The sequence below is a fragment of the Choloepus didactylus genome, chromosome 8 (assembly GCF_015220235.1).
Source record: "Choloepus didactylus isolate mChoDid1 chromosome 8, mChoDid1.pri, whole genome shotgun sequence".
In the NCBI taxonomy this organism is placed as follows: Eukaryota; Metazoa; Chordata; class Mammalia; order Pilosa; family Megalonychidae; genus Choloepus; species Choloepus didactylus.
In genome coordinates this window covers 45,326,575-45,352,878 of record NC_051314.1, presented here as the reverse complement: position 1 = coordinate 45,352,878, position 26,304 = coordinate 45,326,575, and the positions used below count along the sequence as shown (strand labels likewise).

Sequence of the window (26,304 nt, the reverse complement as noted above, 5' to 3'; positions counted from 1 at the left end):
TGATTAGCCTTAACAAGTCTCACTCCGCATAGTTCAACAATGAAGCAGAGAATGTACTCCATCTAATGGGAGGCACTGTAAGTCATAGCCAAAGGGCAGAAACAGATGATTGTGAACAATACAATCTACCACTGTTAAATATACATTCTTATCATTCTTTAGTCTTTGCCATGAGTAGAACATCTATGATTTTTCTTCCCAATTTTTGACACCTATGTTTTACAATTAGACATGCTTGAAAATAAATAATAAAAAACAATTTTGAAAATCACATGTATGAAAACCATGAAGAGTATCTGAAACTTAAAAAAAAAAAGTTTACTTTGGAATTTGAAGCATCAATATTATTCTTTCCTTTGTGTGGCAATAATCATATTGACCTGTATATTGTGGCAGCAATAGGAGCTTAAGAAAAAATAACTTATTTGAGATAATTCCCCTAACTCTTCACCTTATTTTGTCTTCTAAGAAACTCATGCTTAAATAAACTTGTGTTTAATTTAGCATTAATTGATAGCTATGCCTTGGAGCATATTTTAAAATATGCCAAAATAATTTTTAAATCCTCTCAAATACCCATTTCATTTAAACAACTTGGAAAGCAAGTAAAGATACTTGACTCAAAGTCACCAAAGACAGATTTTGAAATGAAATTCAACCTGATCACGTTCATTCTTTTATTTATTCATTCATCAAATATGTTTCAGTGTATACTATTTATTAGGTACCATTCTAGGTGCAGGAAACAACTATGAACAAAATATGCTAGATACCTCTCTTCATGGAGTTTATATCCTGGTAGAGGAGGGAACATTAAATAAATATATAATGTTAAAGCCTGGGTAAATTCATATTACTGTGTCTAAATTGAATGACGGCAAGTAAACAAAAATTAGCATTTCCCTTCATTCATTCAGCAAATATTTCTTGATATACACATTTCTCTAGGTTACATTTGGCTAGGATGTACAGTTAATGTATAACATAAATAAATATTGTGATTAATATTAAGAAGAAAAATAAAGCAGTAAAAGCAGGATGATGGGAATATCAGAGAGAATTTTATCATTTTAGATAAGATGGATATGGAAAACCAGAGACTGTGAAATTGTAATGGGAGACTAAGCCATAGGATATCTGGGAGAAGAGTATTCCAGGCCGAAGGAAAGTAATATTCAAAGGCCTCAATGCAGGAGTATACTTGCAGTGTTTAAGGAACAGCAAGGAAGCCAGTATAAATGGAGAGAAATAGATAAGGGGAGAAAAGTGGGGCTTTTAAGTAATAAATCATTGTAAAGACTTTTACTCTGAATGATATGGGAAGCCACTGGACTAATTTGAGTAGTGGACTGACGATCAAGTTTATTTTGTGTTGTGATTAAACTGTAGAAGGGCAGGAGTAGAAGCAGTAGGTCACTATTGCAATAATCTAGAAAAGATATGATGAAAGCATGGTGTAGAGTGATCAATGGAGGTTGGTAAGAATATCACATTTCAGGATATATTTTGATTTATTGTGAGGATATATGTGTGTGTGTGTGTGTTTGTCAGTGTCTGTGAACTTTGAGAGTAGAGATGATAATATTAGCTCATAGGTTGTGGTACATGAGAGAGAGATAGGAGTCAAGGATGCCTCTAAAGTTTTTGGCTCAAGAAACTGGAAGAATAGGCATAAAAAAGAGAGAAATAGCGCTCACCATTTCTCTCAAGTGTGTGGGTGTTGCTATTGAAAGTCATAGTTTTCAAGATAATCATCTTTGCTATATATGAATATATATAGGATTTCAAGTGGCTTAATTTCTCTGTACTGCACTCCTCCTGAGAGCAACTCATAGAAAAATCTGTTACTACTGTCTGAATGGTGGTGGGAATTGAGTGAGGACAGTAGGCTCAAGGAAACTTTGAGGAAAAGAAAGTAAGTTTAGTTAATATCTCAAAATGTTATTCTATATAAAAAATGTAGATATCATGTTGTCCAAAATTCTTCCTGTCGTCACTAGATGAGCAATACATTTTCCAACATTTATAGTAAATGACTACCTACCTTTTGCTTAATTCCTTTCAAAAAAGAGTTCATTACCTTATAAAACTGATATCTCCAATGTATGTCCTTTGGTTGAGCTTCAAAGATTTTCCCCTTTGTATTTGTAACAAGAGGAAGAATAACTCAGCCTTTCTTTGCATCTTAGGACAAATTCCTTTTGTTGTACCTTTTGGTACTTAAAATCATTGAAGTCAACTCAACCTTTCTTTTTTGCTGGGTATAATCATCTAGTTTCTTAAACCACATTCTAGAACATGAATTCTAAACCCAGGTAGCAGAACAGGAAGAGCCTAGGCTCTAGAAGGAACAAAGAGAAGATTTCATAGAAGATGTGATGGTGACTACTCCTTGCTCACCAAAACCTGTGTTCTCCTCTTCTTCCTGGCACACAGCCAGACAACATTTTTCAGCCTCTTTTGCAGTTTGGTGTGGCCCTTTTTCTGAATTCTAGTCAATAGAACAAGTGGCACATAGGTGCACCACTTCCAGGTCTGACCCATAAGCATCTCCCACAGACACTCCATATTATTTTCCCTTTTCAGGTGGCTGAAATGGAGGCAGCCTATAGGGCAGCAGTGGAAAGTGACCTAAGATTGCAGAGGCTACTAATCCCATCTGCCTGAATGACTGTGTCTACATGTTAAAGTGCTGCCTCTCTGGCTTGTTTACCCTCCCATGTTTTTTGTGTGACCAAGAAATAAACATCTTTTGTTTTTGAGTCATTATATACTTTGGATCTATTTGTTACAGCAGTTAGCTTATCTTAACTAATATAAAGGATGTGAGATACACCTATAGAAATAGATAGGAGTCAATGTAAATATTAAGAGACTAGAATTCCAGGTATAAGGGATAGTAGAAATAAAAGAAGATAGGTTTTCATGGTCCTGGAATAATAAGTTATGGCTCAACTAGACTACTACTACAACTAGAATAATGAGAGAATGTAGAAATAAAAGAAGATAGGTTTTCATGGTCCTGGAATAATAAGTTATGGCTCAACTAGACTACTACTACAACTAGAATAATGAGAGAATATAGGAGGAGCATGGTTAGAGGTGTGTGAGCTTCAGGAATTTTAACATGTAACAAGCATATGGTGAGTTCTGGGGGATGGGAATTGATGATAGAGAAGAAAAAGATGTCAGATATATCCAACAGAGAGATTATTGTCTGGCAAGGTAATTGATTTGAATGTGTGGGAAAGAAAGGAATTAATCATAAACATATTACTGGGGAAAAAAATTGTGACCTTCAGATGAATAGGAAGAAGCTGAAAATTACTTATCAGAACATTTGTTTTACTCTTATTTCTGATAGGCTGTATAGAGATGGCTGAGACTTAAATTTCCTGATCTACATAGATTATGAGAGAGGTATCTATACTTTTCACACCAGAATAACACAGTCTATGGTTTATAGTCTTGAGCTTGTAAAGTCCTAGTCCTGATGAGTTGGGTTAGATCCATTGTGAGCCATGATGAATCAATCCTTTTGCCTTGTCACCGAAGGCCTGGATTAAAGGTTGTCCTTTATACCTTCTTTTCCCTCAGTCTACATCTAATCTTGATGTCTTAACCACCTTGGCATAAGGAAAAAAAGGGGTACATAGGTAAGGAAGAGAAAATGAACTAAGAAAAAAAGAGAATTAAGGGAGAAACAGTTTGTCTTCTTAATTCTCTAGAATCTTACCAGGACAAAGTTGGAAAAAGGGCTGTGAAAGGTACTTCCTAGGAAGAAGAAGTCTCAGGCACTTTTGCTTAGGAGAAAGCAATTTGAAAGAAGACTATGAAGTGAGAGACCATAAATGCCCAAATGATGGAATCGAAAAAGAGAATTTTGTAAATTCCTAAAGGAAAGGAGTAAAAGAAAATAGTACATTTCTCACTAAATCAGTTTGAGAATGACAGTTAGCCAGGGCAGGTGACATATCCAGGTCTGTAATGACACTGCAAATATTTAGGAGAAAGCAATCCCAGAGGGCAAAGAGCTGATAGTATTCTCCACAATGGGTAAGTCAAAAGAGGAAAGCCATTTTCTTAAGCAGTGTTTTCAGTCTTGATCCTCATCACACAAAGATGTTTGGTCTTCTGTTTCAACCACTAAAACTGTCCAAGTTTTTGACTCATATTGACAACCTTTCTCTGATAAGAAGAGCCTTGAACTTTCTGAAGAGGTTAGAGTGTGTTCTTAGCAAGTTAAAAAATAAAGGAATATTATTTGTACTACAGTCTGCTTTTACAGGCTAAATGATTTAATTTAATAGGCTGTTTTTTAAGACTTATATGATGTTTAATATCACATGATTTTGAAAAAATGGCAGCTAGGTAAATAGAATTGTTAGAAATAAGGAGGTAAAGAGATTAGGAAATTTAGATTTAATAAGTGTCTATTATGTGGCAACCATGTGCTTATCACTGTAGATAAATGTTCTAATTTAATCCATATAGGTATCCAATATGATTTTTAGCTTTCCCATTTTACAGATGATTTGAAGTTTCGGTTAAAATGTTGATAATAATTAGAAATTGATTTAGAATTTTGTTGGTGAATAAAAGAGAGACATCAGTGAAAAGTAACCATATTTTAGGCAATAAATAGATGAGAGAACGTAGCCCATCCAGACCTCCCAAACCTACAACATGCTCTCCAGGAAATGAAGTCTTAGTTTGTAAGTGGAATCTGAAGTCTGACATATATGCAAATGTGAAAGAAGTTATAATGGGTCTGAGAGTATGAAAGTATACTAATGTGTTCCTTACTTCTAGGGTAAGGTTTTTTAACAGATGCTAAAAAGGAGCCTGTTGAGATAGACGGTGAGGTTTGATTGAAACAAATTGCTCCTATGTAAAGAAGATGGGATGAGGGTTTAAAGTAGTAGAACACAGAGAATGTTTGAGAAGTTGATGTGTCAGAGTTGAGGAGAAAATTGAGTTTTCATGTCAGTTGTATTGAATGAGTAGAGTGGAGTTATGGGAAACTAGCCTATTCAATAATGCCATCTCCACCAGAAAGTAGGGTTGTTGACTATGCCCACTCTTAGAGGACTGGGATTCTCACTGATTGTAGGAAAGAGGAGCAGGACCATTGAAACACTCAAGTATCTAGCACTCAACAACATCAGGGAAGGGAAGCTGTTGAGGAGCATACTAGATTTGACACCTGTGAAGAGCCAATACCTCCAGATACAGTAGCAGTACTGTGAGGCACTGTATGTCTGTATGTGTCACCTTCTTCCAGGACCTCCCCAGGACCACAGACTTGAGAATGTTGCCAGCAGGAGCAGCTATAGCACAGTTTCTGATTTATCTGAGCAGTGCAGGGTTAGTTAGCCATGCATGGAGTGAGAGTGTAAGAATACATGGAAGATAGCAGTTGGGAGCCACTACAGAAGTCTCCCTCCCCCAGTTTTAATCCAGAGCAAGGATGTTACAAGGAATAACATTTAGGGTATTGATTTTGCATGCTGACGGTATCCTTAGGTCCATGGCCCAAAGATCCATTTGTATATGTGTTCAAATGTTAACTACATAATGAGAAGTTCCCAGACTACCCTATTTAAAATAGCAATCCCTCCCCAATGCTTCTCATCCCCTGTCACTGATTTATTTTTCTTCACAGTATTTATTTAGCATAGGGTATATTTTCCTTATTTACTCTGTTTATTTTCGGTTCCTACTCCTCTTAGAATGGAAAATCCTTTCATAGAGATTTTTGTCTGTTTTGTTTACTGCTATATTATCCATATATGGCGTATAGTATTCTTTCAATAAATTTCAAAATGCATGCTACTTATTTACTGTCCCTGATTTGTATGTACTGGACTACGTGGTAGAATAGTTTGAGTTTCCATCAAGAATAGTGATCTTATCCATGATTGTTGGAAACTATAGTTGAGAACCAATAAAAGCAGCTTGATAGGTCACTTAATTCTAAGTAGTAAAGCTTGGTTTCTGATTTCGCATAATTGTGTTGATTGTAAGAAAAAAAGAATTACACCGTATGTGTATTTTTTAACTTTTATTAAGGAGCATTTCAAGTATCCCAAGAAGAGCCCCAAGTACCCCCAAACCTGCCTTCAACATGAGTTGAACTACTGGCCAATACTGAATTTTCTGTAACCAAACCTGTGTCTCCCTCATCACTAGATTATTTGAAACAAATCCCAGACATGACATCATTCTTTCCGTAAATATTTCAGTATATATTTCTGTAAGAACAATTGTTTTAAATATAATTGCAATATGTTATAATACATAAAAATGGCTTTTTTATCACCAAATATATCAGTATTCAAATTTTTCTTAATATTTGATAAATGTGCATTTACAGATTTTTTTTTAGCAGAATACAAACATTGTGTTTGGTTTGTAGGTTACTTAAGTCTCTTAATCGATAGTAACCCCCCACCATTCTTTTTCCTTGCAACTTGTTTATTGAAGAAACCAGGACATTTGTCCTGTAAAGTTTTCTACTTTCTGAATTTTGCAGAACACATCCCCATGGCATCATTTAACATGTTTCTTTGTCTCTTCTGTTTGCTGTAAATTGACAATAAGACCTATGGTTTGCAAGAATACTTCATAGGTGGTGGTGTGTACTACAGTGAGGAGCCACTTGCCTGATTGCCTCACTTTGAGGACTATCAGTGGTTATTGATGATCATTGTTGGAATCAATTATTTTATTAGTAGCTTTCGGACTGGTGATATTCTTGATCTATCATTCCTTCTTTATCTATAACGCAAAATACAAATGTCACACAGAAAAGACAAATTAAATACTTGGTATTTACCAATATTTATTTACCAATATTTAGATTAATGCATAGGTTCCCTAGCATCTTCCAGAAGTGACCATAATGTTTTCTATTATAGATGCATGAATTTTAATATATATGGTATATTTTAGTCCCATTGCAGTTATAATTCTTATTGATATTCAAATTGTCCCTTATTTGAACAATAGGAGTCTCTTCAAGTTAGCTCCTGGGTCTATTTTGACACAATTCAGTAGTCTTTAAAACCTTCCTTGCTTTCTAATGTGACAAGATGTTCCAAGCTCACTTTGCATAAATTTTTTCCCAGACCCAGAATCAGCTGTTTCTCCAAGGGTGTGTGGTTCCTTTGGTGGTAATGATACTTAGAGACCACGATCTGGATTTTAGGAGCTTGTTGCTACCTATGTGGTCATTAAGTTTTATTTTCTCAGTGTTCTGAGCATGAAAATATATATTTCATTTTTAAGAGAAAATGTACCATGATGAATTCATGCCAACATTTTAAATTAATTTTAGAATACAGGGTTTTTACTTATTTTATATTTGCATCTCTTTTTTCCTGTAGAAAATCCTGCTCCTAATGACATTAAATATAATTGGTCTTTTGGTCTTCCCACCCCCATGTATTTATACACACATACCTAGTGGAAATAAACAAAGACCACCCAAATGAGAACAAATGGGCTGTTTACTTGGAGCTTGCTATGCAAGAGAGTCACCAGCACTGGTGTTTGGCACAGTTTTAAAACAAGGAGGAAGTGGGAAAGCTTTATAGTGATGGAAAAAAAAGACAGGGGGAGTCTTCAGATATGCTTTTCTTGGAGGTTGCTAGCATAGGAAGCTGGAGGCAGGCCAACTGAAAGTGGAGCATCTTATTGAATTGGTTTGGGAAGCATATTTGGCTTTCTGTGGTTGGTCTTGAGTTAGATGTGGGGGTAAAAAATAAGAAGACCAAGTCTTCACTGATCTTTGCTAATTGCTACAAAGGTTGTGATTTAGATTCCTGGACTCATTGATGTAGGTTGTGGTTTGGCTTCTTGAACTGGTTGTTGTAGAGATTGTGGGTAAGACTTCTCGTGTCGTATACTTGGTCTGGTCATTTTTGTTTATATGTTCAGCTTCTCAAAAAATACATAGATATAATGTAATTTTTTCAGAATATTAATACCAGTGTTGTTGCTGGCAATATGATTCCAGAAAACAGTTTTAAGATATCTTTTGCAGTTAAATGTGCCTTTTGAGTTTATTTCACTAGGGACAATAGTCAATAAATAATAGTCAATAAATATACTTTAAAGCAATAGTCAATAAATAATTTAAATTCATGTTAAATAATTTCTATGTGGTTATGCTCACAACTTGAAACATTTTTATTTTTCTTTTAGGAATTTCTTTTTACTTCATAATTATGTAACAATTATATTAAGCAGGTGAATCATTCCCAAGTCAAATATAGAAAACAAAGTATATTTAGAGAAGTCTATCATCTATGGCTATACCTTCCACACTGTTTTCACCCTCTATAACTATTTTACAATTTATTTTATGATTTATATGTTCGCTTTTTAAATATATGCAAACACATATACATCTGTACTTAAATGTGTATATGTAAGCTTATATATTTCTTTATTATATATTTATATTCCACCTTTCTTAGAGTAAACAGTAGCATGCAATCCACACTTTTCTCCCTTGTCTTTATACGTAATGATATATCCTGGAGATCACTACCTAGAAGTATATAAAGATATTCATTTTTTTTTCAAGTTGTGTTATACTTGGTATTATAGTTAGGAAAGCTTTTTCCACTTCAAAAGTATTGAAAAAGCTGAATGTTTTGCATTCTATCATTCTATGATAGAATGATAAAATAAAATTACTTAATTGTGATTGGCCAGGATACCACCTCTAGTATGGCCATTTGTATAGGTTAAAATTTTCTAAATGTGCTTTAGTCTATTTTGTGCAGAGTCATTTTAAAATTAGTAAAATTGGTTTTCCTTTGTATCTCTTTCTTAGTTTAGAATAGGTCCTGGAGGAATTGTCATAATGGATTGGTTGACCTACATGTGCAGTTGAGGGAGTTTTAAAGATTCTTTTCTGCTTACCAAAGAGGAAAGTCTCCTGAGATTCAGAACTTTAGACACATGCAGTTGTTTAATTTATCTTGCAGTTTTAAGTGTCACAAAAAGTTCAAAAAAACAGTTATTGAGACATTAAACTAAGGTCTAAGATGTTTTATCTTCCTAATGGGATAATACAGAGAATCTGCTTTGGGGCTTGATCTATAACCTTGTATAACATGCTTCAAATTTTTGTTTAGGCAGTTTGGAAAGGCTTTCTTTTGAGAAAGAAACTGACAGCAGCTCTAGAAGCTATTAGGAAGGAAGAATCTGAAGAAGAATATGAAGAAATAAATTTAGAAGACTTTGCTTTTGATGAAGTAAGTACCAAGTACAACATATGTGTATAAAATATATTTAGTATGTTTTAGAGCTAAACCAGTTTCTAAGTTATTTGTTCTGTTGACACTGTTACAGACTATAGACTTTTGCACATAACACTTAAGAAAATCCACTACTTACACTTAATTTTTTAACAGCACACAGCCTAGGTACAGGAGAGGTAAGCAAGGGCTTGAGGGTGAGAGATAAACCCTATGAAGACCCAGGGGTTCACCACAGCAGTGAAATTTTTAGGAATCTAGCAAACTGGATTATGCTGGGACATCACCCCCAAAGTAAAAAATAAATCGTTGCTTCTTGTCCTTTCCACCACTAAGATGGAGAGGCAGCATAGTCCATACTTGGGAATACTGCTCCAGCTTTGAGAAAGACCCAGAGCAAAGAAACTCTCTAAGGCAGGTCCAGGCTGTGGTGACAGAAATGGTTTCAACTATAGGTCTGTTACTAAATCATTTAAAACATATGTGCTAAGAATGCTTTGATTTTATCAAAATCAACTTCAAGTTTCTTTGACTAGATGCTTTCTTACAATAATTGCTGTAATCATTTATTACTGATAATTTTAATGTGTTGCCTAGAAAAAAAAATGAGTGGTATTATTGTATATCCCTAATTCTGAGAGTCTCTTATGGTTTCCTGTGTGCATATGTAACACATCAATGAGAATTTTGATGTTCAATATCAGTATTTTTCAAAATTCAATCAGGAGAATTAAAATCTATTTCATATATTTTTTCCATTTTTTTGTCAAATATAATTGACTAAGGGTCAGTTTCAATACCAAACTATGAATAGTAACTTTTAGTCTTAAATATCTCCTTAAAAATTAAGGTGAAAATTGCATTAATAAGATATGAAGATGAAGCTAGTATAACTACAGAATACTATTGCCCATACTTGAATTGTTTTACTACTTATGGTCACAGCCTTGATTGAAAGCAAGCCTTTAAAAAATTCAATATTATTCTGTTAGGATAGAAAACTGCTTTTTTTAACAGCCCATTTCTTGAAATGTCAAGATTGATAAACTTTTTAGTTGGTATATGTATAATATTGTAAAATTTCAACTGTTCATATCCTTTCTCCTTTCAAAACTCAAATACTCAAAAGAATTGCACTGTTTCCTTCATGAGAAATCCTTATAAAACCAGTTACTTATACTTAGGGAAAAATGTGTTTTATTTCTATTTACTAGGAAAAAAAAGTAGTTGTCTTGAAAGCAAAGTAAATGATTTTTAAATCATTTTTAAATCATGTGTTATGTGCAAAACCTTTCTAGTTTACACTCTACTGTATGTTTCTTTCTGATGTCTTTCAAGATTCAAATTAATTTACCTGATTTTTAAGGAAGCAAGTTAATTGAAGCCTACTTTCTTCACTGAACAGAATTTGTTCATAATGAACTTCAGTATGGAAAATACTTTTAGAGAATGATTTGTATTAATGCAAGGCCTGTTTCTGTCTTTCTGATCTGATAGTACTTACTAAAATAAAATATACAAAGCTTTTTGGAATATCTAGAATTCAGGAAGTCATGAAATTATAATAGCTGACTATAGACCTATACTTCAGCCTACACTCCAATTCCTTTGCCTGATTAATAGGGTTACAGCTTAATATCACTGGTAAAATATATGAAATGAACAATGAGATCTTTGGGAGAAGTTGATAATTGAAGAGAAATAATACATGAGATATTTGTATTTCCTAACTGACCTCTCCTCTCTCCACAGTTCTAGTCCTTATTTTCAACAGTTCACTAAGCATTGTATTTCCATAACAGAAAATACTTTATGTATAACATATAGGAAATTGAAGTGGTATTTTCCCTACCCCTGCCTCCAAACCAGCTCCTCTTCCCAAATCTCCTGTTTTACTGTATTGTCAGGTACCCTAATTTTAATTCTTCTCTATTTTTTGCCCTTTTGGTCAGCAATGTCTGTTGGTCATGTCTCCAGTGTGTCTCAAATGTGTCTTCTTTCCACCATTTTTAGGGCCACTAACCCATTTCTGACTTCTGTGACTGTTTTCCTTTCAGTTACAAAGCCTTCTAACTAATTTTGTGCTTATTTTTTAGCATTACTCCAATGTCTTGTAAACATTTTTTACCAATTATTTGTTAAGTATAACTCTGATCTTATTAATGCCCTGATCAACAAGCTTTAGTGTTTCTTTGTTGCTAACAAAAATGAGAACAAACATCTTAAATTGGTAGATAAGTATTCTGCAATAAGGTAGCAAATCATTTATACAGCCTTATCTACACTTCTCCCCTGTGGCTTCCATATGCTCCAATCAAAATGAGCAACCTTTTCCTACAATTGATTTTTACATCATTAGTTTGTTCATTTAGTACCCTTTTCTCCAGGCAATTACATAGATGGTTGCCTAATCCACAGGTTTGCCAGTGAATTACTTAAAATTTTAATTTAAATTATATTTTATACATATTCAAATTGATTTAGACATGAAATTTTATCATTGTTATTTATTTCTTTATTTGCCCATGCCCTTTCCCCTTTTCTTCCAATTTCCACCACTTCCTTGTCACCTTGCTTGATATTCCCTGAATAGGACTTATTCTCAGTCCTCTGTGTCTTGCAGGATGACCTCCCCCCCGCCCTCTGTCTCAGACCAGCAGTTCCTGAACTTTCCACTTCATCCCATGCACGTACAAGATGGCCCTGTCCTGCATTGCATTGGGCACAGGCAGGAGAGTTTGGGACCCCAGAGCCCCAGGGCAAGGGTGTACATCCTTGGCACACCTGCACCTATCCATAGCTCACCAGTGACCCCCCCCCCATTTTTTTATTGTGAACTTTAACATATATACATAACAGTGATAAGTTTCAAAGTATGGTTTTACAAGTTGTTAGAGTGCAAATTTCAAAGAACATCATGGGTTACAGTTCCACAACTTTAGCCGTTTCCATTATTGTAAAATATAACATCCATACAAAAAGATGTCAACTCTTGATGTACACCTTAACAAGCAGTTATATAGGTAATTTCAAAAATTGGTATGGGTAACAGTTCCACAGTCTCAGTCCCTTCCCTATTATGCAATACAAGGTATGTACAGAAAGGTGAAGACCTTCAAGGCACAATTCAATGAGCAGCTATAGAGAAGTCCCAAAGGATGCTATAGGCTACAGTTCCACCATGACATTTACTTTCTTCCATCCCTTCCAACACCCCACCATCCAAAAATATATGTATAATTATATAAAGTTTCAGGATTCCTAGACTTTTGTTAAATCTTATCTTTTTTGTTGCTACTCCTTCCTCTCACTTAAGCCCTTTCTTCATCTTCAGGGGTATCTAGGCAGTGAGCACCCTAACTTGTTAATATTAAAGGGGGTATTGACAGTATTGGGAAGGAAGTTGCATCTAATTGTTGATCTTAATGAGGCTGTTGCCTCTGGGTTTTAGTACTTGTCTGGTATAGGAACACTCTGGTGGATTTACGTTTCTGAAAGATAAAACTTAGTGAGTGAATCTTTAACAGAATCTCAGGTAGAGACCTAGGTATTTGAGAACTCCTTTTGGTAAGGGCATGGAATATTGTGGCCATTTGGGATGTTTAGCTGGAGCTTGCATAAGAGAAACCTCCCGGATAGCCTCACAATTCTATTTGGGATCTCTTAGCCACTGTGACTTCAGCTTGTCACCTTTCTCCCCCGCTCTGCCCCCCACTTTGGTCATTTAGGCATTTTCAATCCCTCACTGCCATTGTTTTCCCCAACAATTTCTTCAAGTGCTCTTCCCAGCTCTTTTTTCTTCCCCTTCTGGAACACCAATGATTCTTATATTTGATGGTTATTGTCTTCTGGTTGCATTCCACTCTGATCAGAGAATGTGCTTTGAATCATTTCAATCTTTTTAAATTTATTGAGGCTTGTTTTATGCTCCAGCATATGATCTATCTTGGAGAAAGTTCCAAGAGCATTGCAGAAGAATGTTCATCCTGGTAACTTGGGACGTAATGCTCTATATATGTCTCTTAATTCATTTATCACATTGTTTAGGTTTTCAATTTCCTTATTTGTCCTCTGTCTTGTTGATCTATCTATAGGAGAGAGTGGTGTATTGAATTCTCCCAAATTATTGTGGAATTACCTATTGCTTGCTTCAGTTTTGCCAATGTTTGTCTCATATACTTAGGAGCACCTTGATTGGGTGCATAAATATTTATGATAGTTATTTCTTCTTGGTGAATTGTCCCTTTTACTAGTATATAGTGTCCTTCCTTGTCTCTTATGCCATCCTTGTATTTAAAGTCTATTTTATCTGAAATTAGTATTGTGACCCCTTCTTTGTTTTGGCTGTAGGTTGCATGGAATATTTTTTCCATCCTTCAACTTTCAGTTGCTTTGTGTCACTTGGTCTAAGATGAGTCTCTTGTAAACAATATATTGATAGTTCATATTTTTTTATCCATTCTGCTGATCTATGCCTTTTAAATGGGGAGTTTAATCCATTTACATTCAATGTTATTACTGTGAAGGCAGTTCTGGAATCAGTCATCTTATCCTTTGGTTTTTATTTGTCAGGTCTATTTTTTCCCCTCTCTTTATTTCTTTTAAGGTACACTTAATGAAACTCTTCAGTTCTGTTCCCTTCTCTGTACCTCTCTGTCCTTTCTTTTTTCTCAGCCAGTAGAGCTCCCTTTAGTATTTCTTTAAGGGCAGGTCTCTTGTTAACATATTCTCTCAGCTTTTGTTTGTCTATGAAAATTTTAAGGTCTCCCTCAATTTTGAAGGAGAGCTTTGCGGGATAAAGAATCCTTGGCTGGCAATTTTTCTCTTTCAGTATTTTAAATACGTTATCCCACTGCCTTCTTACCTCCATGGTGCCTGCTGAGTAGCAAGTGCTTAGTCATATGCAGTTTCCCTTGTGTGTGGCAAGTCACTTCTCTCTTGCTGGTTTCAGAACTTTCTCCTTCCCTTCAGCATTTGTCAGTCTCATCAGACTATGTCTCCGAGTGGGTTTCTTTGGATTTATTCTATTTGGAGTTCATTGGGCAACTTTTGATTTGCATATTTATGTTGTTTAGAAGGGTTGTGATGTTTTCCCCAACAATTTCTTCAAATGCTCTTCCTAGCCCTTTTCTCTTCCCCTTCTGGAACACCAGTGACTCTTATATTTGTGCAGTTGACATTGTCCATCATTTCCCTGAGATCCATTTCAAATTTTTTCATTTTTTTCACCATTCGTTCTTTTGTCCTTTCAGTTTCCACCACTCTGTTTTTGATTTTTCTAATTAATTCCTCTACCTCTTCAAATCTGGTGTCATGTGTCTCAAGAATGTTTTTAGTTTGATCAACAGTATTTTTTATTTTCTTAAGATCTGCTATTTTTTTAATTTACTCTTGCAAATTCTTCTTTATGCTCTTCTAGCTCTTCTTCTTGTCCTTTATATCCTGAGCCATGATACTGCACTTCTTTGATTAATGGCTCCAAGTTCTGTGTCTCCTCTGGCTTTTTAATTTTGATGTTTGTTTTATCCATATCTTCTGGTTTCTTGATATGCTTTATAATTTTGTTTTTTTTTGTTTGTTTGTTTTTTTGTTTTTTTGGCCTCCTGACATTTGCTTATCTTGATAGGGTTCTTTAAGAATAGGCAGTATTAATGAACATTTATCTATAATTTGATAGAGCTACAGCTTGTTGGAGTGTACTTTCCCTGACCTACTAGAAGATGGTGCTCCTGAGCTTCTCTTATGCTCAAGCTAGTTCTTCCCAACTTTGAGTGCATGTCCAAACCATGTGGAGGTCCAGTCAGTGCACCAATTTTCCATGTGCGCTGGGACTGCCAGCCCTGTGGGTGGGGGGCATGTACTAAGCAGTTTGGCAGGTAGTCTGCTCCAGGACACAGTACTTCTGACCATTCCCAGGGCTACAGGTGGGGTACTCTGGGGCTGTAGAGCTGTGTGTCTCACTTTTAGCTCAAATGTCCCACAGTCCCTCCCTGCTGTGGACCCACAAGTCTCTGGATTAGGGGAGGGCTCCTGGCACTTCCATGTGTCACTCCTGCCTCTAGGCTGTGCACACTGTGGGCTTCCATGGAGGAAGAGTGGCTGCTGTCTCAAGCCCACAAAATCCTGAATTCTCTCAAGGAACATCTTAGCCACAGGGCTGTGAAGAGTTATCATCCATGCTAGGTACTGAGGAGGGCTCCAGGGATGTGGAAGGCTATTCCCCTCCATGCCGCTGCCAGCACCAGCCACCCGTTCCCTGGTGGTGGTCCTGGCTGACAATTCACCCATCTTTACACAGCCTCTTGATTTCTCCAATTACACACTCATTATGGGTGTAGAAGTCCTTGCCCAGCTGGTGGCACCCTGGAACTGCTGTTCTGGAGCACTTTCTGTCCTATATCTAGTGTTTTTCACAGAGGAGAATTTTGTTCTGTCTCTCCTAATCTGCCATCTTGGATCCCTCCATTGCTCTTTTCATGCATTAAAATATATAAGTGAAATAAATACATTAAAGAACTTCACAAAGGGAATGCGATTCTTCTGAAATGTTTGCTCAGTTATCACATTTTTTTCTACATAATATTATCTTCTGTACTATAAAGATCATTGAATGCTACAGCATCTTTCAATAAAGGACTCTGCTATTATCTCTTAGATTTCCTTCTAAGCCATTGACACTCATTCTGTAAGTTTTGATGCTGCGACTTTTTTGTTCTTTTCAGAGAGAATCAAGCAATGACAATTAAATCAGTTTCTATTTGTGCAACAATAATTGTAATGTTAATCTTGATTTTGGATATGTCAAAATGAAAAAAATATCCATATAGGAATTGATGAAATACAGTATTTAAACATAAACCAGATGGTGTCATTTCCCTGCTTAAAACATTTCTACCATTTTATCTTTTATTTTCTTTTTACCATACATGCATTTTCTATGTTTATTTTCTCTTGATTTTAGCCTTCATTTTATAGGTATGTTTGTTTAATTTCTTTTTTTCTTTGCAATTTTATTGAGATATAGTCACATACCATACAATCATCCAAAGTGTACAATCAGTTTTTCACAGTATCATCATTTAGTTGGGCGTTCATCACCGCAGTCAATTTTTAACATTTGCATTACTCCAAAAAAAGATAGTAAAAATAAAAATAACAATAAAATTAAAAAGAACACCCAAAACAACCCATACCCCCATACCCCCCTATTATTCATTTACTTTCTTGTCCACATTTTTCTACTCATCTGTCCATAACCTAGATAAAGGGAGTGTGAACCACAAGGTTTTCTATAATCACACATTCACACCATATAAGCTATATAGTTATACACTCATCTTCAAGAAACAAGGCTACTGGGTTGCTGTTCAACAGTTTCAGGTATTTCATTCTAGCTATTCTAATACACTAAAAAGTAAAAAGGGATATCTATATAATGCATAAGAATAATCTGCAGAATGACCTTTTGACCCCATTTGAAATCTGTCAGTTCCTGAAATTTTACTTTTTTCATTTCTCTTCCTCCTTTTGGTCCAAGAAGGCTTTCTCAATCCCATGATGCCAGGTCCAGACTCATCCCTGGGGGTCATGTCCCAAGTTGACAGCGAGATTTACAACCCTGGGAGTCATATCCCACATAGTGGGAAGGGCAGCAAGTCCACCTGCCAAGTTGACATAGAGAGAGAGGCCACATCTGAGCAACAAAAGAGTTTCTCTGGGATGACTCTTACGCATATTGATTCCATTTTAAATTTCTGTTTCTTTGGAACTTATAAGTTATATTTCTGTTCTTTTAATGAGTATTCTTTATTTTTTATCATGCCAGTCTCTTTCCAAGTTCAGGGTCTGTTCACCTGATCTTCCTGTACTCAGAAAGCCTTTCTTATAGATCTGTTTCAGCATTCTTATTTGATGTAACTTTTTCACTTTGTAAATATTTGTATTTACTCCATAGTACTTATCACTTTTTGAAATTTTCTTACTTGTGTGAGTCTTGTCTGTCCTTCCCACTAGACTGTACTCTTCTTAGAAGTGCCCTACTTATTCACTACTATATTTCCGTATAATATAGTGTAGTGACACAAAACATAGGCACTCAATAAATATTTGATAAATATCCTTTAAAAAACTTTCTATTAAAAATATACAATTATACAATGCACAGGAAAGGTGTACATATCTGAGACATACAGCTATGTGATATTTTATATATGCACCTGCAAAACCAATACCCAGATCAAGATTTAGAACATAAACATCCCAGAAGATTTCTTCATGCATTCTTCCAGTATTCAGACTTCCATTATCATAAATTAGTTTTTCCTATTTTGAACTTCATAAAAATACAATAAAGAGCATATACTTTTTGTTTGGCTTTCCCAATATATTATTTCCCTGAGATTTACCCATGTTTTGAGTGTAGCCATAGTTAATTCCTTTTAATTCTACATAGTATTCTATTATTTGAATATATCACTTTTAAAAAAACTTTCTACTACTGATGGACCTTGGGCCATTTCTAGTATTGTCCATTATGACTCAGATGCTATGAACATTCTTGTACATGTCATTTTGATGCATGGTGAATACCCATTCCTGTTGGAAATGTAATTGTTGAGTCATAAGGTATACCTGTGTTTGGCAGATAGTGCCCAACAGTATCCCAAAGGGATTGTATCAATTTTCAGTCCCATCAGCAGAATATGAGAGTGTCAGCTGTGCCCTATCTCACTAACACTTTATATTTTCATGTCTCTCCGCCTACCTCCTATCCTGCCTTCTCATAGGTTTGTGGTGGTATCTTACTGTTTTAATTTGCATTTCCCTCATGATGTTTAGTACCTTTTCATATGCTCACTGGCCATTTAGATATACACTTTTGCAACATACTTGTTAAAGTGTTTTGTGTATTTTTCAATTGGGTTGTCCATCTTTTTCTTAATGATCCAGAGAAATTGTTTATATATCCTAAATACTATCCTGTCACCCTTTGCAAATATCTTCTCTAAATTCTGTGGCTTACTAATTGCATTTGATTTATGATTTATTTCAGTGAACAGAAAGTTTCTAATTTTAAATTTAAGAAGATTTTTAATTGTTGTGGTTTATATAAGAAATCTTTGCCTGTTGTAAGATCCTTAAGATATTATCCAATGTCATTAAGATATTCTACAAACTCTACTATCTTAACTTTTAACATTTAGGTCTATGATTTAATTTTTGTGTATAGTGTGAGGAAGGGGTCATGTTTCTGCCCACCACCAAATGTCTTTGCAGAGCTATTTGATTCAAAGCCATTTAATGTAAATGACATTAAAATTAAGACATACTTTTCACACTGAATTGCAGTGGAAACTTTGTTGAAATTCAGGTAACTCCCTACATGTATTCTCTAACCTTTTCCATTGTTCAGCTGTCTATCCTTGCAGCACTATTTTAATTACTGTAGTTTTATAGTAAGTCTCAATTTCTAGTCTTATGTGAGCTCCAATTTTGTTCTTATTCTTCCAAATTGAATTTGCCACTATTGACCCTTCTCATTTCTATATGGATTTTAGAATTATCCTATCAGTTTTCCACAATAAATGTTAACTTTTGCCTGAGATTGCAGTGATTCTATAAATCAGTTTGAGATAACTAATATCTTTAGTATATTATATTTTTCAATCTATGAACATATACCTCAAAATTTATTTAAACCAAGTTTCTCTCCATTATGTATTATAGTTTTCTTCATAGCAGTTTTGTACATTTTTTGGTTCAATTTATTCCTAGGTTTTTGGTTCAATTTATTCCTAGGTTTTTTTAGATGTTATTCTAAATTGGTATATGCAGATACAATCTATTCTTGCATATTGATCATATATTCAACCACTTTACTAAAATCACTTATTTATTCTACTAGGTTATCTGTTACATCTTTTGAGCATTCTATCTATAAAATGCCTTCTGAGAATAATGACAATTTTCTTTCTTTTTGCCCAATCCTTATGTCCGTTATTTATTTTCCTTGCCTTATTTTCTTGAACCCTACTACCAGTACAATGTTGAATACAGGTGATGTCTGCAGGTATCATTTGTTCTCTTAATGGAATGACTGAGAATGGGGCTGAGGAAGACATCAGAAATGTTTTTTGTGGAAAATGCTGGATATTGGGCCATTTCCTGCTGTCTCCATAGATTACTCGTTAAAGTTAAAGAGAATGACTATCAAACTGTTGTCCGAGCCATCTGGCAGGGGGTGGCAAATCCGGCAGTCAGTTAAATTTAAGGCACTTGAAGCGGTTTAGGAGAGTCCAACAGGGAACTTATGGAAGAGAGCTTCAGGGGAAATTCTAAGACAGAAGATCATTAAAATCCTACCCACTCCCATACCTTCCACTGTCTAAGATGTTCCTGTGGTTTGAGTTGCTACACGGTGGGTCATGGGAACACAGGCACAGGCATAAAACAGAGGTCAGCAAATGACCATTTTATTACTTACACAGTAAGAGGGTTCCAAAAGAGCAGGGACGATCTCCTTGGGAGGCCAATTGCTTAGGTAAGGGTCTGTGAATGGCAGCTCCATATATTCTACTTCTTTTCAGAAAGGAGAGATGAACCAGTGCTACCTGAGGGCAGGGTATTTATACACTGCAAACAGAAGAGGCCCTGCCACTGGGCAAAAACCATGCATTGAGCAAACTTTGTGCAGAGTTCCCACCCTGGAAAGCTATTGGAGCTGCTTGACCCTCATTTCAAGTTTGAGGTATGGTCAGGCAGTTCCGTTAGACCTAACATCTCCTGGGCTGTGGAATGGAAACATATTGAAACATCTGCACACAGTAGAAAAGGAAGGAGGTAGGCAAGAGCTGGGAGATGGCTGCTGAGTATTTCTATGACTTCCCCAGCAGTTCCCTCCTCAGGTACTGGGTTGTTGTTCCTTCATCTCCACAAAGTCATGGAGTCCCATTCCAGAAGCTATAACTTCTAATTATTCTGTATTCATACTTAGACTTTTCATATGGAAGGACCAAGTAAAAGAGGAGCAAAGGCCGTTTTATAAATCTTAAACAGGATTAAGTTTGAATATTTCCTTTTGCCCCCCCTTTTGGCCAGACTTCACCTTGTGAATATGTCAATCAGGCTTGCCTGGTAGTTGCTGTTAGGCAAAAGAAATATGTATCATTTCTAGAAATGATCAGGACAGAAACCTGATATGTAAAAATAGGTCTATATAACCCTCTACCTCTTTTATCCTAAACATTACCTAGAAGTAGCCAAGATGGGATGATCGCTTTCTGGGACAGCCACATTTGATTACCAAACTGCCTTACCAAGGCATGTGGACAGATAAGGGAAGTACAGTCAGACCCATCTGCTCATTTCTCAGCCTGCAAATGGTCCAGAACACTGAAAAATGATGCAGACTGTTTAAAGGGCCACAGTGGTGTGGCTGAAGTCAGCTGATTGATAATCTGAAAAGATGTCAATAGTGGTAATAGGTTAAAGGTGTGATGTCAATTTGCCAGGAGCAGGCAGGGACAAATATCTCCTCCACCACAAGACAAATGGGTAAATTTTGTAGAAGTTACAATTCTGGCATGTATTGATATCCTTGGCATTAGAAACATAGAGTCAGGTTCAATTAGTGAGTTGATTCCAGCTGTTCTCATCAGAGAATGGGCCCTTGCCATGAGCATCCATATGAGAAATCAAGACAGTTCTATACACAGCTTCAATTTGTTTCCACTGTTTGAATCTCCAAAGAGGATGTCTTTTATCCAATAGTTTTTAGTTTTCCACACGGCAGACCAAACTGTTAGGCCATTGGCAACAGTCCAAGAGTCAGTCGGGCTTAAATTTAGCTAAAACATGCCACTGGGATTAGAACAGCAAGTTTTTGTGTACATCCTTTCCATTTGACAAGCAAGGCTTTTTTGGCACCTTCATACCTTGTTAGTTATTGAGTCCCCATTGACCCACTCAAAAATGGGAATACCAGGCCAGAGAGTCACAGGGTCTTTATTGGTCAATTCAGTTGCTACAAGAATTCAGTAGCAAGCTAATAAGTATTTTTCAAAAGAAGAATACTTGGTCTCTGGGTAAGGGAGACTACAAGCTCAAAAACCTAAGGGTCCTTCCTATGGAGACTGCCTCCCTTGCCAGAAGCTTCAATTGGTAAAATCATCAGTAACAGAGACTTTTATTGTCTCAGTACCCAAGAGGCCCAGTAAAGTGGTGGGCCTTCCTCATAGTAGAGAAGGGCAGAAGAGAGAGCTGTGTTTCTTTGGCTACCCTGGGGACTGAGCATTATGAATCCTCCCATATATTCTCAAGAAACTTTACCTGAGGAACAGGTCCCTGAATTTTGTCCAATTTATCTGTCACTTCTGCTTACAGAGGTGTGATCGCACTGCAGTTGAAGCAATTGAGAATAAGCCTTTTTTAATTGAGATATAATTCACATTTTTAAAATTGAGATATATTTTGACTTGCCAGTGAACCAGATGTCATATGTATAGTGAAAGCTTTGGACATCTGATGATAGAGACACTCTCACTAAATCATGGTGGCAAATGGCAGGGGAGAACTGGAACTTCTCTACCTGCAGCTCTTCTCCTATTGGGACCTTCCCTTCTGACACTTACGGAATGAGAAAGTAAAGCATATATCACATGAATTTCTATTTTACATTCAGATGCAGAAGCAAAAACAACACTACACTAAATTAGCATGAAAGTTCCCACCCACAAGGTCACTTTATCTCCCTTTCCACTGTGATCCTGTCTACACCCCTCCAATTGAATATGGGTGTCCCCAGCCACCATTAGTCTGGGTAGAATGATGCTGCTGTCCAAGAGGGAAACACTGTCTCTGTCATCCAAGGCTGTTAGCTATACAACCATCTTTCAAAAGGATCTTTCAAAAGGTAGTCTGGAAAAAAGCTGTCTAAAAACATGAAGAAATGTGACAGAACCATGGTAAATTGTCTTTCAACCTTAAGCACCTATTATATACCTGCCATAATAACTCCTGAAATAATGATGTGTAAGACATTGTCTCAAGCCTCAAGGAGTCCATAGCACATAATCTTTTTTAAAGAATAATTTTAGCAGCAGTTTTAAATAAGCCTAGAGCTCAGTCTCCTTTGATGGCATGTTTTGCAATTTTTTTCATAAAATATAACAATAAATATCTAAAATAATAGGTCTGATAAGTCTAATCTAATGAGGCATCGAGATCTACATTGGCACTTTTATTATGTACCTTTTAAATTACAAAATAAGTTCTGGTTGATATTTTAATTTGTTGACTTACTTAACAGATTTTACTTTCTCTTTTATTTAAGCTATTTAAAAGCCAGCATATAAATAACCAGTAGAGTTCACTTTGAATTTAAATAAACAATTTCCTTGTATGATTCCCTAAACCCAGAAAAGGTGAGAAAAGTTAATATCATACCATAAACACAACAAACCAGAACAGCCAAATTTGGGTTTGTTTTTTGTTTTAATCTAAGTAAAATTCAATAAAAATTACAGGAATAATTTTTGAGAAGGGGACAAAATGTGTTAAGCTGTGCAGCTTTCACTGTTTGATCCCTATTTCAAGTTAACGTCACAGATAATTACAGAGTATATATAGTAAATGGTGGGAAAATAAACCTAAAATACAACCAATGGAAAAGACTAAAGAACATTAATGTGTTTCATTTAGTGAAAAGAGGTATACATAGCATGTAACAGTAATTCCAGCAATTTAAGCAGCTATGCTTTTGCATTGAGGATAGATGAGAGGGTTTAGAAAGAGATATTTTGGATTCATAATGGGCTAAGTTGCCCAGATGTAAGGATTGTTAGATACTATGAAATGTATCAACAAATATTAGAAAGAATTATTTTGGGATGTCAAGTCATCTTTGGCAGAAGAAGAAGAAAGTGTTGGGGGTGGGGAGAAGAAAGAGATCAGGATGTGAATTTTAGGAATTCCAGGTCTAGTTCACCACTGACTTGTGGCTTAGAGCAAGTCAGATCCTCATGTTTTCTTGGGTTAAATGAAATGATTATACCAGATGGCATGAAAAATTATGCATACACATGCACACATAAACGTATATTATTTGCAGCTCCTCTTTCTAATAGCCTTACTTTCTAATCCCTCAAAGTTGGATTATAATAGAATGATGTCTTTTCTGATCAAAGGCCAAATATACATGTATCTAATCAAATGTTCAACTCTGAACACATGGTTACAAATTTATCCAAATTCAAGTTCAGTTTTAATGTACAAGTAAATTTGATATTAGTTATTTTAGTAACCAGCAGCCTTCCTGATCCTGAATTAGAAACTAAAGAAAACCTGAACAGAAGGTTTTCTTGAGCAATAACTGAAATCTGTCTGAATGTCCAAATATGATATATTTACATACATTTTTAAAAACAGTGGTATATTTATAACTCTTGGCCATTCCTCCTGACATTTTGAGATTAATTTTCCCCTCAACATTCTAGATACTGCCAAATATACTTGAAATTAATAAGCTTGAAGTCATATAAATCAGGGGTCTTGGTAATTTTTGGGGGTTGTGAATGTATAATTATTAAAGGTATCTTTAGAATTTTACATCAAACCTCCATGTATGCTTCTTGAAATTTCTGAGATAGCGAATTAAAGAATTGTTCTGGAATCCTATAAAAGTTTGTAATTTTATATTCAAAACCAATTAAAACCAGTTTTTAAAAATATTTTCTGCACTTTTACTTTTCTATGTAAAGGCCTAAAATATTTACTAAATGTTATGTAGCCTTTCCAAGGAAAAGACCTCCATCAACATCTATATTATCTGGCAAACAGGTCATGTGCTTTGTGGGACCTTGTCCTGATGCAGAGAAAATCAGTTGTAATCCTCAGAGAATATAATAAAGAGGTCTGGCAGGTGTTTAAGGAAAAATAATAATGAAGTTTTTTTGTGTCTATAAGAATCACTTTAAGTCAGGTTCCTTGCTTGGCATTACTGATATGGCCACTTCTCAGATCACATTGCCTTTTGTGATACTGTCTCCTTCACATCTTCACATCTTTTCATTTTAGCAGTTTTCACCATAATAAAAGTACTTATTTGATGAACGCTCACAGAAATTTATTTGCCATGAACCTTGATCTTCCCTTGGGCAAATTTGGATTTTCCTTTATTTGTTACACAAATGAATGAATTAAAAATTCTGAGCCCTGAATCCTGTTCACAATTTTGCATAGAATAGCAATTCTTAGACTACATGCTGGTTGTCTTGTAAGCTAAAATTATTTTAATACATGTTAGAAATATGCATTAGTTACTCATTTGGAACCTTGTCTTCTCAATTCCTTATAATTAATGTATTCCCCATTCAATGTTATATTTTTTCTCTATGAATATTTTTCAAAGTAATCCCTACCTAGAAGGAATTTGACAGTGTTCCTTTCTGATAATCATATTTCTAATAAACAAGATGTCATATTTACATAGATATTCAAATAAAACATGTTTAATTAGATTCGAAAAAGACTAAATGCTTTAAATAAAAGTCCATCATTGCACTGCTAGCTTGTAGTCAGGATGTCTTAGTGCTGTCTTCCCAAATGCTCTCTTAAAAGGTTGTCAAGAAAAACTGAAATTATATTAATAGAAAATGGCATTAACTCAGAATGTAATCATTCTACTTTTTAAATCATAAATATGTTTGGTCATTTTAGAATCTTTTTATTAACAGATGAATCAATATTATATGATCATCTTTTTTTTCATAAAGATTCAAAAAAATTATAGAACAACAGAAGTTGATTATAAGCCATTTTAGATTATCCAAGAAAATAAAATTTAAATAATTATATCCTAAATTACCCCATTAGTATAACTAGTATAGTTTCATTGTAGAAAGATAAAATAAATTAGGAATTCCATAAATAGAAGAAAGCTATTTTAAGGTATAGAAAGAGAGGGTTTAAAGTAGGATAACTTCAAAATTAAAGGTAAAGATGTATTTTTGTCATTCAACAGCTGAATTAAGTAGAGAATATATCAGGAAACATGTTCCCTATATTGTTTTATTTATTGCCATAATACATTTTCTTTTTAGAAAATTTGTGAAATATTGAAAAAAATTAAGAAAAATCTTTAGACAGTACTTATAGACAAAATGATACTAATATATTAAAATAACAGAAATTGTCAATAAGATATTTGATGGGAAATATGGTTTGTATCATAAAAAGCTAGAAGATAATTTATTTCTATTATATATGGAGTTGGCTCAGAGTCATAATTATCAAATAGTTAAATACGTTGAATAAGGAGTCATGCAATGTACATTTTTTATTTTTTAGAGCACTCAAGTTCTTGCTTTATCCATGACTTGGAAATAGAAAGTTTTATCCAATTTTTTCAGTACATTTGCATTAGAGAGATGCATAATATCTCACAGTTGCAAGTAGCAAATTTTCCTATAAAATTCTGATATACTTTCTTAAGGTTTTTGGTGTACAGGAAATTTAAAATGTACTTTGTTAAGGTTATGCCAACTAAATTGTGTACATCTTAATGTTATTATTTGTGCAGACTGCCTTAGAAAAAGAATGGCTAGCTTCAGATCCCGCCTGCTTCCCTTCACATGCACTGCTTCTACCAACTCAGCTGCAGTGGCCAAAGGTAATATGTCATGGAAACTTCTTAGTACTCGATCTTTGCTCATTTCTTAAGGTTATGCTATGCTGCAGTGATTAATATTACAATTTATTGACTTGAAAAACACAATTACTTTTAGAATCCCCTGGCTTCCTCTTCATCCCCAGATGTAATTTTTCATGTAGCTTTTCCTTCATTTGCTTCTAATTGTTTTCTTTATTTTGGATTTCTTTCAACGCTTTATTTCACAGTAGCAAAAAAAAAAAAAAAAAATGATGAGCTTCAGCTGCATATTTGGCAGTTGACTAAAATCACTGGTTGACAGCTCTTTAAAAATACAAAAGTATGCATTAAAAGGGCAACAGCTGAAGATTCTCAGTCAGAGGTTAA

General features: G+C 35.0%; 1 protein-coding gene across 4 annotated transcripts in view; it reads left to right on the top strand.

Moving 5' to 3' along the window:
* Positions 1 to 26,304, top strand: part of LRRIQ1 (leucine rich repeats and IQ motif containing 1) — a 250,333-nt gene that overhangs the window by 110,582 nt on the left and 113,447 nt on the right. For all 4 annotated transcript variants that reach the window (XM_037847784.1, XM_037847783.1, XM_037847782.1 and 1 more), the window contains exons 18-19: positions 9,150 to 9,269; positions 25,849 to 25,938. In XM_037847784.1, coding sequence (XP_037703712.1) covers positions 9,150 to 9,269; positions 25,849 to 25,938 — 210 coding nt within the window. The remainder of the gene's footprint in view (positions 1 to 9,149; positions 9,270 to 25,848; positions 25,939 to 26,304) is intronic.